The sequence below is a fragment of the Pipistrellus kuhlii genome, unplaced genomic scaffold, assembly GCF_014108245.1.
Source record: "Pipistrellus kuhlii isolate mPipKuh1 unplaced genomic scaffold, mPipKuh1.p scaffold_m20_p_2, whole genome shotgun sequence".
Lineage (NCBI taxonomy): Eukaryota > Metazoa > Chordata > Mammalia > Chiroptera > Vespertilionidae > Pipistrellus > Pipistrellus kuhlii.
This window is the reverse complement of record NW_023425515.1, coordinates 2,935,371-2,951,344: the sequence shown is the minus strand read 5'-3', so window position 1 is coordinate 2,951,344 and position 15,974 is coordinate 2,935,371. Positions and strand designations below refer to the sequence as shown.

Below are 15,974 nucleotides of genomic sequence, written 5' to 3'. Positions count from 1 at the left end.
AGTGGGAAGGCCAATAAGGCAAGGAGAGGACTAGGCCCCCGGAGATTGCTAACTCTGAGGTAGAGTTTCCTTATATTAACTAGCTGAGAACAGACGTGATGATAACAGTTTCATCCCACCATCCCATCCCAAGAGGGTGTGAACAAAAGGAGCCATGTGCTAGCCTGTCAAAGCTCAGGGGAGACCCGCATGGCAGTCCTGCAAACTCAAATACCTAAAGTCACCACAAAAGATGGTCTGAAAATTAAATATTTAGACTACAAACAGGTTATAGTGGGTAGTTATGTCCTAGGCTGATATTTTCCCTGACAAAGATCAACTTCGATCTTCTTTACTGAGCCCGTTTGCCTTTTTGCCGCTAAGATAACATATCTGTGAGATGTCTGGGTAACTTGTAACTTCCCTTTTTCTGAAGCCCTTGGGCACAACCAAATGTGGTGGGCGCCAGGACGGATGCCTCATATTCCTTCGTTATCATGTTCATTGTTCCTGCACTCACCTGAGTACACGTACATCATTTTACTTTTTATCCAATCCCAGGAGTTTCCCACCGCTTTGCTTTCTCCCGCCTCCTTACTCCATCAGCAATGAATTTCATGTAACCCCCATATGTCCCTCCTTTGATTTCAGTGTATTAAACAGAAATGTAACCCCGCCATTCTTCGGAGAATTATCTCAATTTATTGAGGTTCTGCTTCCCGGCATATGTCGACAGTTTGGCTCAAATAAACTCACTACAATTCTTTATAGGTTTCAATGTTTTTTTTTCTTTGTTTATTTTTTTTCGTTAACAGGGCTCCTTCCTGCCGTGCTTGAACTGCAGCTAGAATAACACGGAAAAGTCATGCTTTTCTGCCCGAGTACCTGTGAGAGCTGGTCTGCGGGGTTACCGTGAAGGTATGCTCGACCTCCCATCCCTTTGGCACTGGAGGTGGCCCTGGGGCCCAGTGAGCAGAGCAGGCGGCTGACAGCCCACAGGTGGCCTATGGGGGACACAAATAACACTCCAGCCAGAGAAGGTCCACCGTTAGCCCTTCCAGTGGGATTTTATTGTACATCCAACTCATCGCAACGGCAATGCAGAGTGAACATTGACCTTGGCACAGACAAGAGAGAAGGGACACTGGCTTTGAGCCCTTCTCCCAGGTACATCGATCACATAAGGCTGATTACATGAGTTACAGGTTTCTGCTTTTCTTTGGCAAAGGCCTCAAATGATAGCAAGAGGGGCTTTCCCCAGATAGAGATACCCCTGCCCCCAACGGGGCACCGAAGACGGAACGCGCCCACGGGAAGAGGCGTGTGGGTCACCCGCTCAACCAAGCGGATGCAGGCGGGTGTGCTGGGGTCCGAGGGGTTCTGCAGATGGAGGCGCGTGGTTTCCAAGCACAGGAGCAGCCAGCAGGTCCCTCCCAGTCCTCGGCATGTCTTGGGTCTTCCTTCCCTCGAGAGCCCGTTGGAAGGGCAGGCATGTGACCGCTTTTTACTTCTCTGAAGGGTCACCATCAACCTACCTGTGTAGGAGGTTTGGGAGAAGGAACCACTAAGCCCATAGACATCATTTCTCTCACTGACACGCCGCCTACTGGCTTTACGATGAGCATAGGAGCCATAGGCCAGCGTGGTGGCAGAAGCGCCTGGTGCCTGTGTGGTTCGGAGCCAGCCTCCTGCACCCACACCTGGGTCAGGACCCCGGGCAGAGTCATTTGTCTTCCACCCCCACGCCAACAATACTACGAGGCCTTGAGTACAAAACGCGGGCTTCCTGCTCCCTCCATCGCGATGGGCAAAGGCCTTCCACCTGCAGAGATGCTGGCGAGGACCAGGGGGTGCTGATCTCCACTCAGGGCCCAGAAAGGCCCAGATGAAGGGCCTGCTGCCCTCTCCGACTCAGAAGGGCCGACGGTCCTATCATCAGGCCCCAGACTGCTTCTCCTGCCATGGTATCGGGACCCTTCTTGGACCCCCCGGGGCTGGTGGGTGCCCGGTGCAGAACTCCCTTACGTGCAATGCAATGGATGAAAAGCTTCTGGAAGCTGGGAAGAGAGAGACACTCTGCACTCCCTTCTGCAGAGACGGGAGTGGAGCGAGGCACGCTGGCCACAGCTTGCTTTTGTTTCGAGGCACATCAGGACGGTGTGGGATGCCAGTCACAAAGAGTCTGAAGCCCGGTTCACTCTGTTTTGGTTTAGAACGAGGTGGTTTTTATTATCATTTTTTTTTTTCTCGGAAGGAGGGCGCTAAGAAATCAAGAATCAAAATACAGCGAATCTGGAAGGCATCTGGGAGCAAGAAGAGAGATTTAAAGAGGAATGAACATGGGGGAGCAGCCTGGCCTGGTGCCCCCGGCTTGCTGCCCCTGGGACTGAATTCTCTGAGTAGCCGAGTTCAAGGTTGCTGGGGTCCAGGCTTTGCGCTTCATTTCCAGCGATGCCGGACCAGGGAGGACTCATCGTTGACGGCCTCGGGGTCCCGGGGCACGCGCCGACACTGGTATGGGAGGAGCAGCAGGATGATTAAGGTGAGAAGGATGATTCCACACACGCTCATGAGCGTATAGGAGACGATCCACAAAACGGGCTCGTTCAAAGGCAGAGTGGGGACACAGTTGCTGGCTATGTCGTCTGTTGAGAAGGGCCCAGAAATTTCAGACACCGGGGTCCCTGCGATTTCTGAGGAGACAGAAGGGGGAAATGCACAGCTATGAGATGAGCAGTCCATCGCTAACATCGGACAAAAGAGACAACCCCGCACTCTATCAAGCCACAGCCTCATGGCACCAGGTCCGACGGCTCAGGGCTCTGGGTGAGCCCTGGGGGAGTCTCAGTGGCAGCGGGTCCATCCCCCAGGACTGGAATGACAGCATGTTTCAAGGTTCATGTGGGCACACAGGGAGGCACCAGGCACTCCCCAGAGGGAGGTGAGAGCTGGGTAGGCTGGTTGGGAGAAAGGAAGAGAGCAGCAGTATCCACAGCCCAAAGCTCAGCTGAACCCGTCTGCATCCTGGGGACCTCCCTGGTGGAGTCACCCGGGTCCACACTCTGGAGGTTCCTAATTCTGCAATGTGACAGCTTTACTTTTAGTGTTTAGCGGAATCTCTACACTGTTTTTTCATAAAGGCTGCACCATATGACCCAGCTATCACACTTCCGAGTAGCTCCCCAAAGAAAAGGAAAACATTAATTCGAAAAGACATATGCACCCCTGCGTTCATTCAGCATTACTTAGGACAGCCATGGCATGGAAGACACCTGGGTGTCCGTTCACAAATGAATTGACCAAGACGTGGTACATGTGTACAGTGGGATATTACTCAGTCATAAAAAACAAACAAACAAACAAACAAACAAACAAAAACATAATCTTGGCATTCATGACAACATGGGTGGATCCAAAGAGTACTACGTTAAGTGACATCAGTCAGACAGAGAAAGACAAATACTGTAATGGTTTCACTTATATGTGGAATTAAAAAAAAAAAAAAAATCCCTGAAAATGAAACAAAACAAAAACCAAACCAAAAAGCTTCCAAGAAGACTAAAAAAACAGATAAAAAATGGTGCTTGCCAGAGGGGACGAGGGCAGAGGGATGGGAGAAAAAGGTAGCGGGGACATCGTTAGTGAATATTGTGATGTTTGCATGGTGACAGGATCGCAAGACGTAACGTGCTGATCGTATTGGTAAGTGTGTAGATGTCAAGTCACAGTATTGTACACCTAAAGCTAATATAATATTGTATGTCAACTACACTTAAAGAACAAAGTACTTTAAAGAGTATATTCAACAACTCAAAAACTCTACAATCAGCCTGACCCACACTCCTCATGGAGTCCATGACCACCTGAGTTGGACTGGCCCACGTGCTCCTTCTCCACCCCACACTGGTCCTTGTCACACACACAGTGTACGGAACACCCAGAATGGAGAGTGGTACATGAGTGCACCATCGAATTCATGAGGAGTGGCCAACAAAGAGAAAGTCGGCTAAAATCAATCTCATGATTTCTGCTGGCCGACACTTAGACGAGGCTCTCACCAGGGAGGCAGCTGCCAATGTCTTTTCACCGTAGGTCGTCTGTCTTTTAAAACATTTATTTGCTTTATAAATAGAGATGCTTTAACACATGCAATTAGGAGGCTGGAACATACTCCGTGCAAAAACCCGAGTCCAGGAAGGCATAAAGGACTTAAAAGGACCTGAAATCACTTCTGTTTCCAGACAAAACAGAGTAGGAGGAACCAGATGTACCCTCCCACCTGAACTAACTCAGAAACTGGACAAAGTACGTGGAAAGAAACTACTGGAGATCTTGGAAGTTGGGTGAGGAGCGACGGTAAGTCCTGAGAGGCAGGAGACAGGAAGCGAGGACAGTCACTCAGTTTACTGACGGGAGAACGTCTCTGGTTGGTGGCTCAGGGAACAGAGACACCGGCAGAAGCCAGCAGAGCTCCCTGTGTTGGGGAGACAGGTAGATGAACCTGGGAGAGTTTGCAGAGAGAGTCAAGGTCAGGGGCAAGCAGGGCCTTGCTATCTGCTCACTCACTGCGGGGGACTGCCTTCCCCTTGCTGCCATGGCCAAGGGCAAGCAGGGCCCTGCTGTCTGCTCACTTGCTGTGGGGAATTTTTTTAAAAAAATATATATTTTATTGATTTTTTACAGAGAGGAAGAGAAAGGGATAGTTAGAAACATCGATGAGAGAGAATCATCGATCACCTGCCTCTTGCACACCCCCTACTGGGGATGTGCCCCAAACCAAAGTACATGCCCTTGACCGGAATCGAACCAGAGACCTTTCAGGCCAACGCTCTATCCACTGAGCCAAACCGGTTTTGGCATGTGGGGAATGTTCTTGCCCCGCCCCTGGCTGCTTGCACACATGCTGGCTCGGACTGCCTGGGTCCCAGGGATGTTCCTGCACCTGAGAGCGTAGCTCTGGAGTGGCAGGGGGTTGTTCTAGGACCCTGGCTGCTCTGGGCCTATGTGCGGGCCTACAGGCTTAGAGCGGCCTGGCTCCTGAGGACGCCTGTCCCTAGGATTCGGGCTGCTTGGTGCCAGTGTGCAAGCAAGCAGCCACCCCTCCCCCAGCCGCTTGGTGCCTGCATATGCAAATTAACCTGCCCTCCCTTTTTTGGTTAATTTTCATAGCCACTTCTGATTGGCTGGTGGGCGTCACGAAGTGACGGTCAATTTGCATCTTTCTTTTTTATTAGTGTAGATACTTGAAATTTGCTAAGAGGTAGATCTTCAATATTCTTACCAACACTACCCCCAAAAAAGAAAGAAAATGGTAACTGTGTGAGGGGATGAATATGTTCGTTAGTTTGATTGTGATGATCATTTTACAATGCATGTATATACCAAAACATTGAGTTGTACACCTTAAGTATATATAACTTTTGTTTTTCACTTATACCTCAATAAAGCTGAAAAAAAAAATCATCACAGCCGACCTGCCCTATAAAATACACTAAAGGAAGCTCTTCAAGCAGAAGATCAGCCATATCAGGTGGAATCCCACATCTACACAAAGAAATGATGAACACCAGAAATGATAACCACGGAGGCCATGTGAACACCTGCATGCTTAACTGTACATAGGTAAGAAGGTAATTGATTTAAAGAAAGAACAAGGACAATGTATTGGGTGGGTTAACATACGCATACGTGACCTGCAGGACAGTGACAGCACAGGAGCAGTGGGGAGAAGTGTAGGTATATGGCTGTGGGTTCTTCTATTGTATGAAGTGGCCGACAGTGATAAAGGTGTTCACTATAAACCCTAAGGCGACCACCAAAGTAACACAACAAAGAGTAACAGCTAGTTAACTAGCAGAAGAGATAAAAAAAGGAACAGAAATAATCCAAAAGAAGGCAGGATGAGGGAAAACAGGTGGAAAGAGAACAGATGAGACAGAGAACACAAATAACAACATGGTAGACTTAAACACAACCACACTGATCATCACATGCGATAGTCTACACTGGGGGTTGGCACACTTTCTCTGCAAGGACCACACAGAAAACATGGTAAGCTTTTTGGGCCAAATAATTTCTATCACATACTCTTTCTGATCCTTTTTACATAAGCCCTTTAAAAATGTAGAAACTATTCTTGGCTCAAAAGCAGGCTACATGCCAGATTTGGCTGGCATGCTGCTGTCTGCCAATCTGTGGTCTAAACACCCCAATAAGAAAGCAGAGGTTGTCAAATGAGATGAAAAGCAATGTTTAATTTCATGATGATATGCTGCCCGCCAGTAACCCATTTTAACTGTAAATACTCAGCTATGTTAAAAGATAAAGGATGGAAAAAGATGTATCACACTAACGCTAATCAAGAGAAACCCAGAGTGGCTATAATAATACCAAACAGAGTAGATTCAGAGCAAAGAGTATGACTGGGGATGGGGATGGTAATTTCATAATAATACAATGTTCAATCGTAAACAGGACATGAATAACACGAAATGTTTATGTACCTAATAAGAGCTTCAAAATATATGGAAAAAGAATGATGAAACTGGAAGGAGAAATGAGCAAATCCACAAAAATAGAGATTTCAACACCCCTTTCTCCATAATAGATAGAGCAAGTAGACAGAAATAAGGACACAGCCTACCTTACCAGCACTACCAACCAGCTTGACCTAATTGACAATTTATAGAATACTCCACCCACGCAGCTGAATATACATTGTTTTCAAGAGCAGATGAAATATTTAACAAGATGGGCCCTATCACAGTGTATAAAACAAGTTTCAATAATCTTACAAAGGCTTGGTTTATACTATGTTCTCTGATCACATCAGAAAGATCTCTGAAAAATCCATTATTACCTGGAAACTAAATAACCCTTTTCTGAAACTAGAAGAATTCTGTAAGGAAGCATAGGACAAAAAGTCCTTGAGTTAGGGAAAAACGTCTTAGTTATAATACCAGAAAGTTCCAACCATAAAGGAAAAAAAAGAATGAGTTTTACTTTATCCAAATTAAGACCTTCTCTTTGAAAAAAAAAATGATATGAAGTGACAGAAAAGACTGGGAGAAAAATACTTGCAAGTTACTTTTCTTATAAAGGATTTCAATTCTGAACATACAGAACTCTGAAAACTCAATAATGAGAAGGCGAAGAATTCAATATAAAAATGGGCAAGATAATTTGAAAAGACACTTCAGCCAAGATGTGTGGATGGCATATACACACGTGAAGAGATGCTCAGGTCATTAAGTCATCAGGGAAATGCAAATTAAAACACAGTGAGATACCACCAAGTAGCTATTAAAATGGAAAAGGCTGACCAGCCCTGGCCGGTGTGGCTCAGTTGGTTGGAGCATTGTCCTCCTTGGGTGAGGACTTAAAAATTTTTAAAATTAATTTTGTAAAAAAGACTGAGCCCTGTCCGGCATGGCTTAGTGGTTAGAGGTTGGCCTACACACAGAGGGTGTCAGGTCTGAGTCCTGGTCAAGAGCAGGTACTGGGATTACAGGTTCCATCCCTGGCCCCAGTTGGGGCATGTGCAGGAGGCAACCAGTCACTGTGTCTCTCTCACATGGATGTTTCTCTCTCTCTCTCTCTCTCTCTCTCTCTCTCTCTCTCTCTCTCTCTCTCTCTCTCTCTCTCCCCCCTCCCCCCCCCCCCCTGCCATTCTCTCTAAAACTCAATGGAAAAAATATCCTTGGTGGAATGCAGAGAAACTGGAACATAACTACGAAAAAACAGTTTGGCAGTTTTTTTGGGAAATGAAACACATTTCTGTCATATGAACTAGCCATTCCACTCCATGGATTTACCCAGGAAGAATGAAAATACATGTCTGAGGACTTCTACACTAATGGAGAACAGTGTGGTGATTGCAGAAATGGTGATGGAAGAAAATGAAATAAAAGAAAACAATAAATAAACAAAAAAGAGAATGGCCAGCTCTTTCTTGTCATGGCATGCAGAAGAAAGTGGGCAGTTTCCAAAGACAGGTTACTCAGTCCGGAGACGGTTTCTAGGAGGGTCTGGTCCTGCAGCAGACGATGGACCCAGGGCCACTTGCTCCACGGGCACATGGAAGCCAGTGCTACTGGGTGCAGCGGTCCCCCCGCCCCAGGAAAGGAGGAAGCGGGGCTGCCCAGTCTCTGCCCTTGGGGCCCTGTGGCTTTGACATCTTTTTCTTTTCTTCTTTTAAAAAAAATATATTTTATTGATTTTTTTTACAGAGAGTAAGGGAGAGGGAGAGTAAGAAACATCGATGAGAGAGAAACATCAATCAGCTGCCTCCTGCACACCCTCAACTGGGATGTGCCTGCAACCAAGGTATATGCCCTTGACCAGAATCGAACCTGGGACCTTTCAGTTTGCAGGCTGACGCTCTATCCACTGAGCCACACCAGTTAGGGCTCTTTAAAAAAAAAAAAAAAAAAAAAAAAAAAAAAAAATATATATATATATATATATATATATATATATATATATATATATATATATATTTTTTTTTATTGATTTTAGAGAGGAAGGGGGGAAAGAGGGAGGGAGGGAGGGAGGGAGAGAGAGAGAGAGAGAGAGAGAAACATCAATGATGAGAATCATTGATCGGCTGCCTCTTGCATGCCCCCTACTGGGGGCGGAGCCCACTGCCTGGGCATGTGCCCTGACTGGGAATCAAACTGTGATATCCTGGTTCACAGGTCAATGCGCATCCACTAGGCCCCACCAGCTGGCCTTGACATCTTTTGATGGAATTGAAGTGGAAGGCAGAGCACAGCTCTGAAACTCTGTTCTTAACAGTGAATGTTCCTATTTTTACACACAAACATGGACCAGATGATCCACTTTCAACCTGCAGCAAAGGAAATTCAGTGACGACTGCCAAGCCCACGATGCCTCCGTGTACAAGCTGCCATCCGCACAGCACCGAGGCTGCATGTCCCCAGCTATAAAAAGAGCCGGGTGGCATTTCAGAAGCTGTGGACACATGAGGAGAGTTGTCAGTGTGAACGCTATTATTTTCTTGGCTGCAGGACGCTTGGCCCGGGGGACACAGGCAGTTGACAGACCTGCTCCAGGGGTGTGAGACTATCTGCTGAAGATTGGGGGGGGGAACGAGAGGGGAAGGAATCCGTGTGCACCATGACTGCCACCTCGTCTACCGGGCTCTGATCTGAGGCTGGAAGAGTGCCTCTCGGTAGGGGTGTGGGGGGGGGGGGGGGCGGAGAAGAGGCAGGGGAGCATAACAGAAGCATCTGGGGGCTTTTTCCCAAAATGCCCACCACCCTCCCACCAACCGGCGCCCTGATCTACCCTGGCTGAGGGTGTGGATGCTAATACTATAAGACACATCAATGGAACAGAAAAAAAAATCCATAAATAAATATGTGTGTCCTAAATATTGACTGGCATTTAATATGAAATCATAGTGGGATTTCAAATTAATAAAGAAAAGGTGGATTATTCAATGTTATAGGCACCATGGGGTAGTCTTCTTGAGAGAAAATAGTTTATGTACATTCTATGCCAAAGTAAATCAAACATGAAAGTCCTTGAATAAATCGCAAAAAATTTTTAGTGAGAAAGACCATTTAACACATGAAACCTAAGAGCCTTCATGCAACAACTGATATATTTAAATATATAAAAGTAAATATTTCTATTAAAATTCATTATACTATAAGTTCAACAATAACTTACCATTGAGATATGAATTAAAGTGTTTGTGTTTTTTTGTTTGTTTGTTTGTTTTTGTTTTTCCCTCTAGACAAATGACTAATTTCTTAACTACATAGAGAACTCCTACAGGTAAATACAAAAGAATCACCACCACCAACAAAAATACACTAAAATCCTAACAGGAAAAAAATGGGGAAAAAATATGAGTGGGTAGTTCACAGAAAAGCAAAAACAAATGCCCTTAGAAGATAAACCCAATGTCACCCATATAAAGTAGAACAAATTAAAGTCACGCTGAGATCATGTTCTACACCTATCAGATCGGCACAGTTCCGGCATGTGATGAGCCCACGCTGGCGAGGCCGCCTGTGGAAACAGGCCACTGGATCCACACCAGAGTGTAGAAGGCCACATGAGAAGGCACATGGACATCCTTTCAATTGTCAGCTGAGCCCGAGGCACTGGCAGAGTCCGTGTCCCGGTTACACCCCCCAAGAGGGCTGGGGTGTTATTCAGTTTCTGACTTACCTTTGTCCAGGTGTCAGCAGGGGCGGGATATGTAAATCCAGTGATGCTAGGGCCTAGTTAAGAATGCAAATAAGCTCCTTTGACCCTATAAATAAACCTGCTGCGTGGCTTGGCTGCTCGCTGCCTCTCCATCAGAGAGAATGGTGCCCACCTAGCACCCAGCTTAATCTATTTTTTTTAAAAAATATATATATATTTTATTGATTTTTTACAGAGAGGAAAGGAGAGAGATAGAGAGCTAGAAACGTCAATGAGAGAGAAACATCGACCAGCCGCCTCTTGCACACCCCCTAATGGGGATGTGCCCGCAACCAACGTACATACCCCTGACCGGAATCGAACCTGGGACCTTTCAGTCCGCAGACCGACTCTCTACCACTTAGCCAAACTGGTTTCGGCTTGATGAATCTATTTCTGCCTCTTGTCTCTTTTTCTTCTTTCTCTCTTTCTTTCTTAATCCCCAGCTCCTCCACTCAGGAACCTGTTTCCTTTTCCGTGATGGAGAAGGACACGGAAAACAGAGCAACAGTCCCCCAACACCAAAGAACGGACAGAGCCAGATACGGAGAAGCATCCCCTCTGCCACAGCCAATGCAACAATGTTCATCAAGGTCACAGGTGAGTCCCCTTTAACCCAGCAAATCCAGTTCAAATCCTCTCACCAAGAGGTATACCCCCGGGTGTGAGCAGACATATACACAAGGCATTCATTGTTTCTAACAACAAGAGATTGGAAATGATCAGTGATTGCTGAAATAGATTAGGGAACATCCACATACTAGTACAGTTGTTCTCAACCCTTCTAATGTCACCACCCTCTACTATAGAGCCTAAGACCATCGGAAAACACAGATATTTACATTACAATTCATGACAGTAGCAAATTTACAGTTATGAAGCAGCAACGAAAATAATTTCATGGTTGGGGTCACCAAAACATGAGAAGCTGTGTTAAAGGGCCGCGGAATTAGGAAGGTTGAGAATCCCTGTACTAGAAGGTCATAAGGCTGAAAAAAATGAGGGCAGCCTTCATGTACTCACAGGATTGTCCTTGAGCAGGGCACTATATGATCCATTGTAGCTTCTGAATATTCCCTAGCCAACTTTTCAAATTAAATTTAAAATGATAATGGAGATAACGGAGATAGAAACCACAAAATATAGAACACTACAAAATTTGAGCTAGTAGGCTTGAAAAAGTGCAAAATAATATTTCTAGAATGAAAAATATAGAGGATGCAATTAAAAACTCACTGAATAGGTTAAACAGACTGAACATGGCTGAAGAAAGAATGGCCAATACATATATTCAAATTTTCCACAATAAAATATTGAGAGGAATCAGAGGGGAGACTACATATCCAGTAAATGATGCTGAGAAAATTAAATATCCTTATAAGAATCAGATTCCTACTTCACATTTTAGAAGAAAAATTTTAGAAAGTATATAGTATCTTTAAAAACAACAATTCTATTTTCTTAGATTAAGGAAGAATTTCTTAAATAAAAGCAGAGTAAAACCATAAGAAAGATTAGTAAATTTTATTTCACTAAATTTAAGAAAAAATGTAAATAAAAGACACCAAGAACAACAACAACAAAACAAAACAAAACAAAAAGGCCAGGAGATCACCATGCAAATAGCCCAGAAAAATTAATCTCAAATGTAGAAAGAATTCATAATATGCCAATAAAAAGGTAAAAAAACAACAACACAGAAACATGCAAAGCTGTTAATAAAAATCACCATCTGAGAAAAAGCTCAAACATTCCATAAATGTATCAAAAATTAAGACATTTCAGATGTAATCAATTAAAATGATACTATTTCACACAGATTGGCAAAAAAGCAAAATTACGATAATACTTTGACGGAATGGAAATTCTGGTGGCCCAGCTTCTTTGAAGACCAATTTGACTGTAGCCAGTAATGCTGACGACTAGCACACCAAATCATTTAGAAATTCAATTTCCAGATCTCACTTGCGTGCACCAGAGGGTCACCAAAGTATTGTTTATACTCACAAATGTTAGAAACCACCCGATGTAAATCAAGGTGGTATTGGGCAAGTGATCTGGGTATACTCCCGCAATGGAATACTCTACAGCACTCAGAATGAACGGCCTAGTACTCACAGGAATGTGGGGACTCTAGGAAAAGTAATGGTGAACAGTAACGCAAGTGGACCAAGGATATCCACCATACAACAGCAGTCGTGTAAATTAAGAAATAACAAGAGACCCAACGACCAACTTGTGTTTTGTTGTAAACACTATTTATAAGTATACTAGAGGCCCGCTACATGAAATTTGTGCACGGGGCGGGGGAAATTTGTGCCCGGCCTTCACCCTCTCCAATCTGGGACCCCTCTGGGGATGTCTGACTGCCTCTCACAATCTGAGACCACTGACTCCTAATCACCTGCCTGCCTGCCTGCCTGCCTGATTGCCCCTAACCACTTCTGCCCGCCTGCCTGATCACCCCTAACTGCTCCCCTGCTGGCCTGACGACCACTAACCTCAGTGACATTACACAAATGCAGTAATTATGAGAATATACACCAGCTTCATGATAAAGGGTGACTCTGGGAGTGCATGAGGTGGGGCTTTAGCTACACTTATTATTTTTTTATTTCTATAACAAATTTTGGAAGATGACAAAAGGATAGCATTTGTTCTATCTGGGTGTTTAGTCAGTACACAGATTTCCTGTAATTTCAAGCATTTTCTTTGTTAATTAAAACACGTGACAGCCCTGGCCGGTATAGCTCAGTTGGTTGAGTGTCGTCCTGTGCACCAAAAGGTCATGGGTTTGATTCCCGGTCAGGGCACGCCCCAGTGGTGCGTTCAATCCCCACGTGGGGCATGTATGGGAGACAACAGATTAACTTTTCTCTCATCGATGTTTCTCTTTCTCCCTTCCTTTCGCTCTCACATCAATAAAAAAAATATTGAGGTAAATAAATAAGATTTAAAAAACGTTATAAACAAACACTTTGGAACAGAACAAAAGGCAGCCCTTCATTCCATGTATTACGGAGCCACAGACCAGGTCTGGCTGCTCGCTGCAGCCCCGAGGGGAGCCATCACTTTAATGGCTAAGCGACTTGCACTAAAGAGGAGACTCATCGGTGTGCATTCCCACCGCTGCTGCAATCGAAGGGCTAAGTGCCCACACCTTAAATATATTTTCAACAAACAGCAGAAACCAGCTCCAATAAAAACACCTCGCCAGGAACTCATGAGGAAACGCGGCCGCCGAGAGAGGCTTCGTGCTAACGGTTCCCGCGGCACTTCCCGTGGAGCAGACGGGATGGCGGGCTCTGAGCCTCCACTAAAGGGGACGACTGACGGCTGTTGCCATAGCAGCCCCGATCTACCTCGGCGGTGTTTAACCAGCGGACGGAAATGGTGGGGAAACTGCTCTGGCTCTTAGATTCCCTGGTTTTACAGAAGCAAAGCGCCCACAGCTGGGAGACACGGTGTCTCAGGCTGTGGGGCCCCAGGGAACACAGGGAGAGAGGACCCCCTCGGTGGAAAGCAAAGGGTTAGTGCTCATCTGAAAGGGTCACCTTGGCTCATGACCAAGATTCAGAAATGACAAGTCTCCAGCCCCCCAGTCTGGTCACAAGTACAAGTTGAAGAAGTCTGCGCTGACGTTTAAGAAGATATATCACAGCCCCGTCATTCATTCATGGATTGGGTGATTTTATTTATGAAGAATGAGAGCTGGCCTAAGAACTCCAGGTGTACTTTTCCCTTCTCCTGTTTCTCTGCTGTTCTCCACATTCCTTTACTTTGTGGGGATCGCAGAATAAGAATATGAAGCACGCTTGCCTACTTTATATCCCAGGACTCCCATTTTGAGGCCATGATATAGGCAGTAAGAAATAATCACTGGAATCTCTCCCTCCTGAACCAATCAGCTGTAACTGGGTTTCCTGCACACCCTCCTCTCCGTGACTCTCCCCCAAACTCTGGTTAATTTTACTTTTCATCTTTGTGTTTTTTAAAATATTTTTCATGAAAGTTTTTAGAAACATCAACGATGAGAGAGAATCATTAATCAGCTGTCCCCTGTACGCCCCCTACTGGGGATCAAGCTCATAACTCGGTATGTGCCCTTATTGGGAATTGAACTGTGACATCCTGGTTCATAAGTCGATATTCAACCACTGAGCCACACCAGCCAGGCAAATGCTAGTTAATTGTAGATCAGAGTGAAGATCTGGTTGGTTAGTATTCCTGCCTGTCCTGCAATTACTATGTCTCAAGTTTAAGGCTTCCTTTCATCAAATTCCTGTTTCCTTTCCTCCACTGCATGGGGATCGTGTATTTCACCATCACCCCGGTTTTCTTCTGTTCCACCTCCTGTCATTAGTTCTTTTTTCTACCTCACATTTGCTTAGTTGTTCTATCCCTGAGCACTTCATTCTGCTCTTGACCCTGACTGATGCCCCAAACGTTTTCAGTCCTCTGACAACCGATGGGAGACCTGACACCCTATGGCCTGGCACACACTTCCTGGGGCACGAGCTTCCTGCATTCCATCTATGACTTGCCTTTTCCTTACCAGCTCGGCTGTTAGTGGGGGGTACCCGTGTGCAGTCGGGATACTCCATCCCAAGCCCACCACCAACTCTGAAGACATTTTCAAGTGTAAGGAGTGTCACCATCCTGTCAACGTGACCGTGCTCTTGTGGTTTCTCCGGAGATCTGGCTAAGCCTCAAGCCAGGCTCCGCAGAACAACGCTGCTCTGTCACCGTCAGGCCTTCTCACAAAGGACTTCTGTCAGAAGAATGGGCTCCTTGGTCTCATTCTTTTGGGCTTTTGAGAAACAGCAGTGACAAGCATTTATTTCTTATTATACAGGGTTTCGTTGAGGAAACAATATACATAGTGTATCTATGAATTTTCTTTTCCACTCCCTTCACTTTCACTGTCAAACACTAACGTTCCACCACCAGGCCCCTTGAAGTATTTTTATTCCTGGGATGAAGTGCCCATGCAGGTTTAATATGAGAGGGAACAGTAATGCCAACACTTCCTAGCCTTTTCCATGTGCCAAGTATGGCACTGGACGTCTTACTTGGGTGGACTTGCTTTTTCCTCTCAGCAAACCCCAGTACATTTTACTAATAAGAATTTGATCATGGCCCTAACTGGTTTAGCTCAGTGGATAGAGCATCAGCCTGCAGACTGAAAGGTCCAAGGTTCTATTCCAGTCAAGGGCATGTACCTTGGTCGCGAGCACATCCCCAGTAGAAGATATGCACGAGGCAGCTGGTCGATGTTTCTTTCTCATCAATGTTTCTAACTCTCTATCCCTCTCCTTTCCGCTCTGTAAAAAATCAATAAAACATATTAAAAAAAAAAAAAAGACTTCGATCACAGGCATGAGTGGATCAACTCAACACAACTGACTTGCAAGAAGTGCTCCCGAGTGAGTGAACTGACACGTTCTGGAGGCAGGTCTCCCTGTCCGACACCAGCATTGCTCACCTGCACAGGGACTTGCCGCGAAGCCCACCCTCTTCCGAGCTCTGTCAAAGATCACGTAGAAGCCCTCCATCACGGTAGCACCAATCACCAGCGCATTCGTGGACGGTGAAATGCCAAATCGGTAGCACTCGTAATTCAGGCCAGCCCTCATCATGGGCTGAATGTAAAGCTGGTGTTTAAGAGAAAAGAGGAAACAAGAAGAAGCACAAATCAGGCAACATCACACAGCTGTCATGGTCACAGGGGGCTCAGAACTCTCTCAGATGCTATGCACACTACAGATCTAGGA

General features: G+C 45.5%; 1 protein-coding gene across 4 annotated transcripts in view; it reads right to left on the bottom strand.

Annotated features, from left to right (window-relative positions):
- Positions 1 to 1,022: 1,022 nt before the first annotated feature.
- The window catches only part of BACE2 (beta-secretase 2), a 61,840-nt gene continuing 46,888 nt past the window's right edge, over positions 1,023 to 15,974 (bottom strand). For 3 of the 4 annotated variants that reach the window (XM_045585257.1, XM_045585258.1, XM_045585256.1), the window contains 3 exons: positions 15,686 to 15,854; positions 8,809 to 8,952; positions 1,023 to 2,672 (listed from right to left, as the gene is read on the bottom strand). In XM_045585257.1, the coding sequence (XP_045441213.1) occupies positions 2,419 to 2,672; positions 8,809 to 8,952; positions 15,686 to 15,854 (567 nt within the window). In that variant the 3' untranslated portion in view covers positions 1,023 to 2,418. The remainder of the gene's footprint in view (positions 2,673 to 8,808; positions 8,953 to 15,685; positions 15,855 to 15,974) is intronic. The other variant, XM_036445642.2, reaches the window with a different exon arrangement.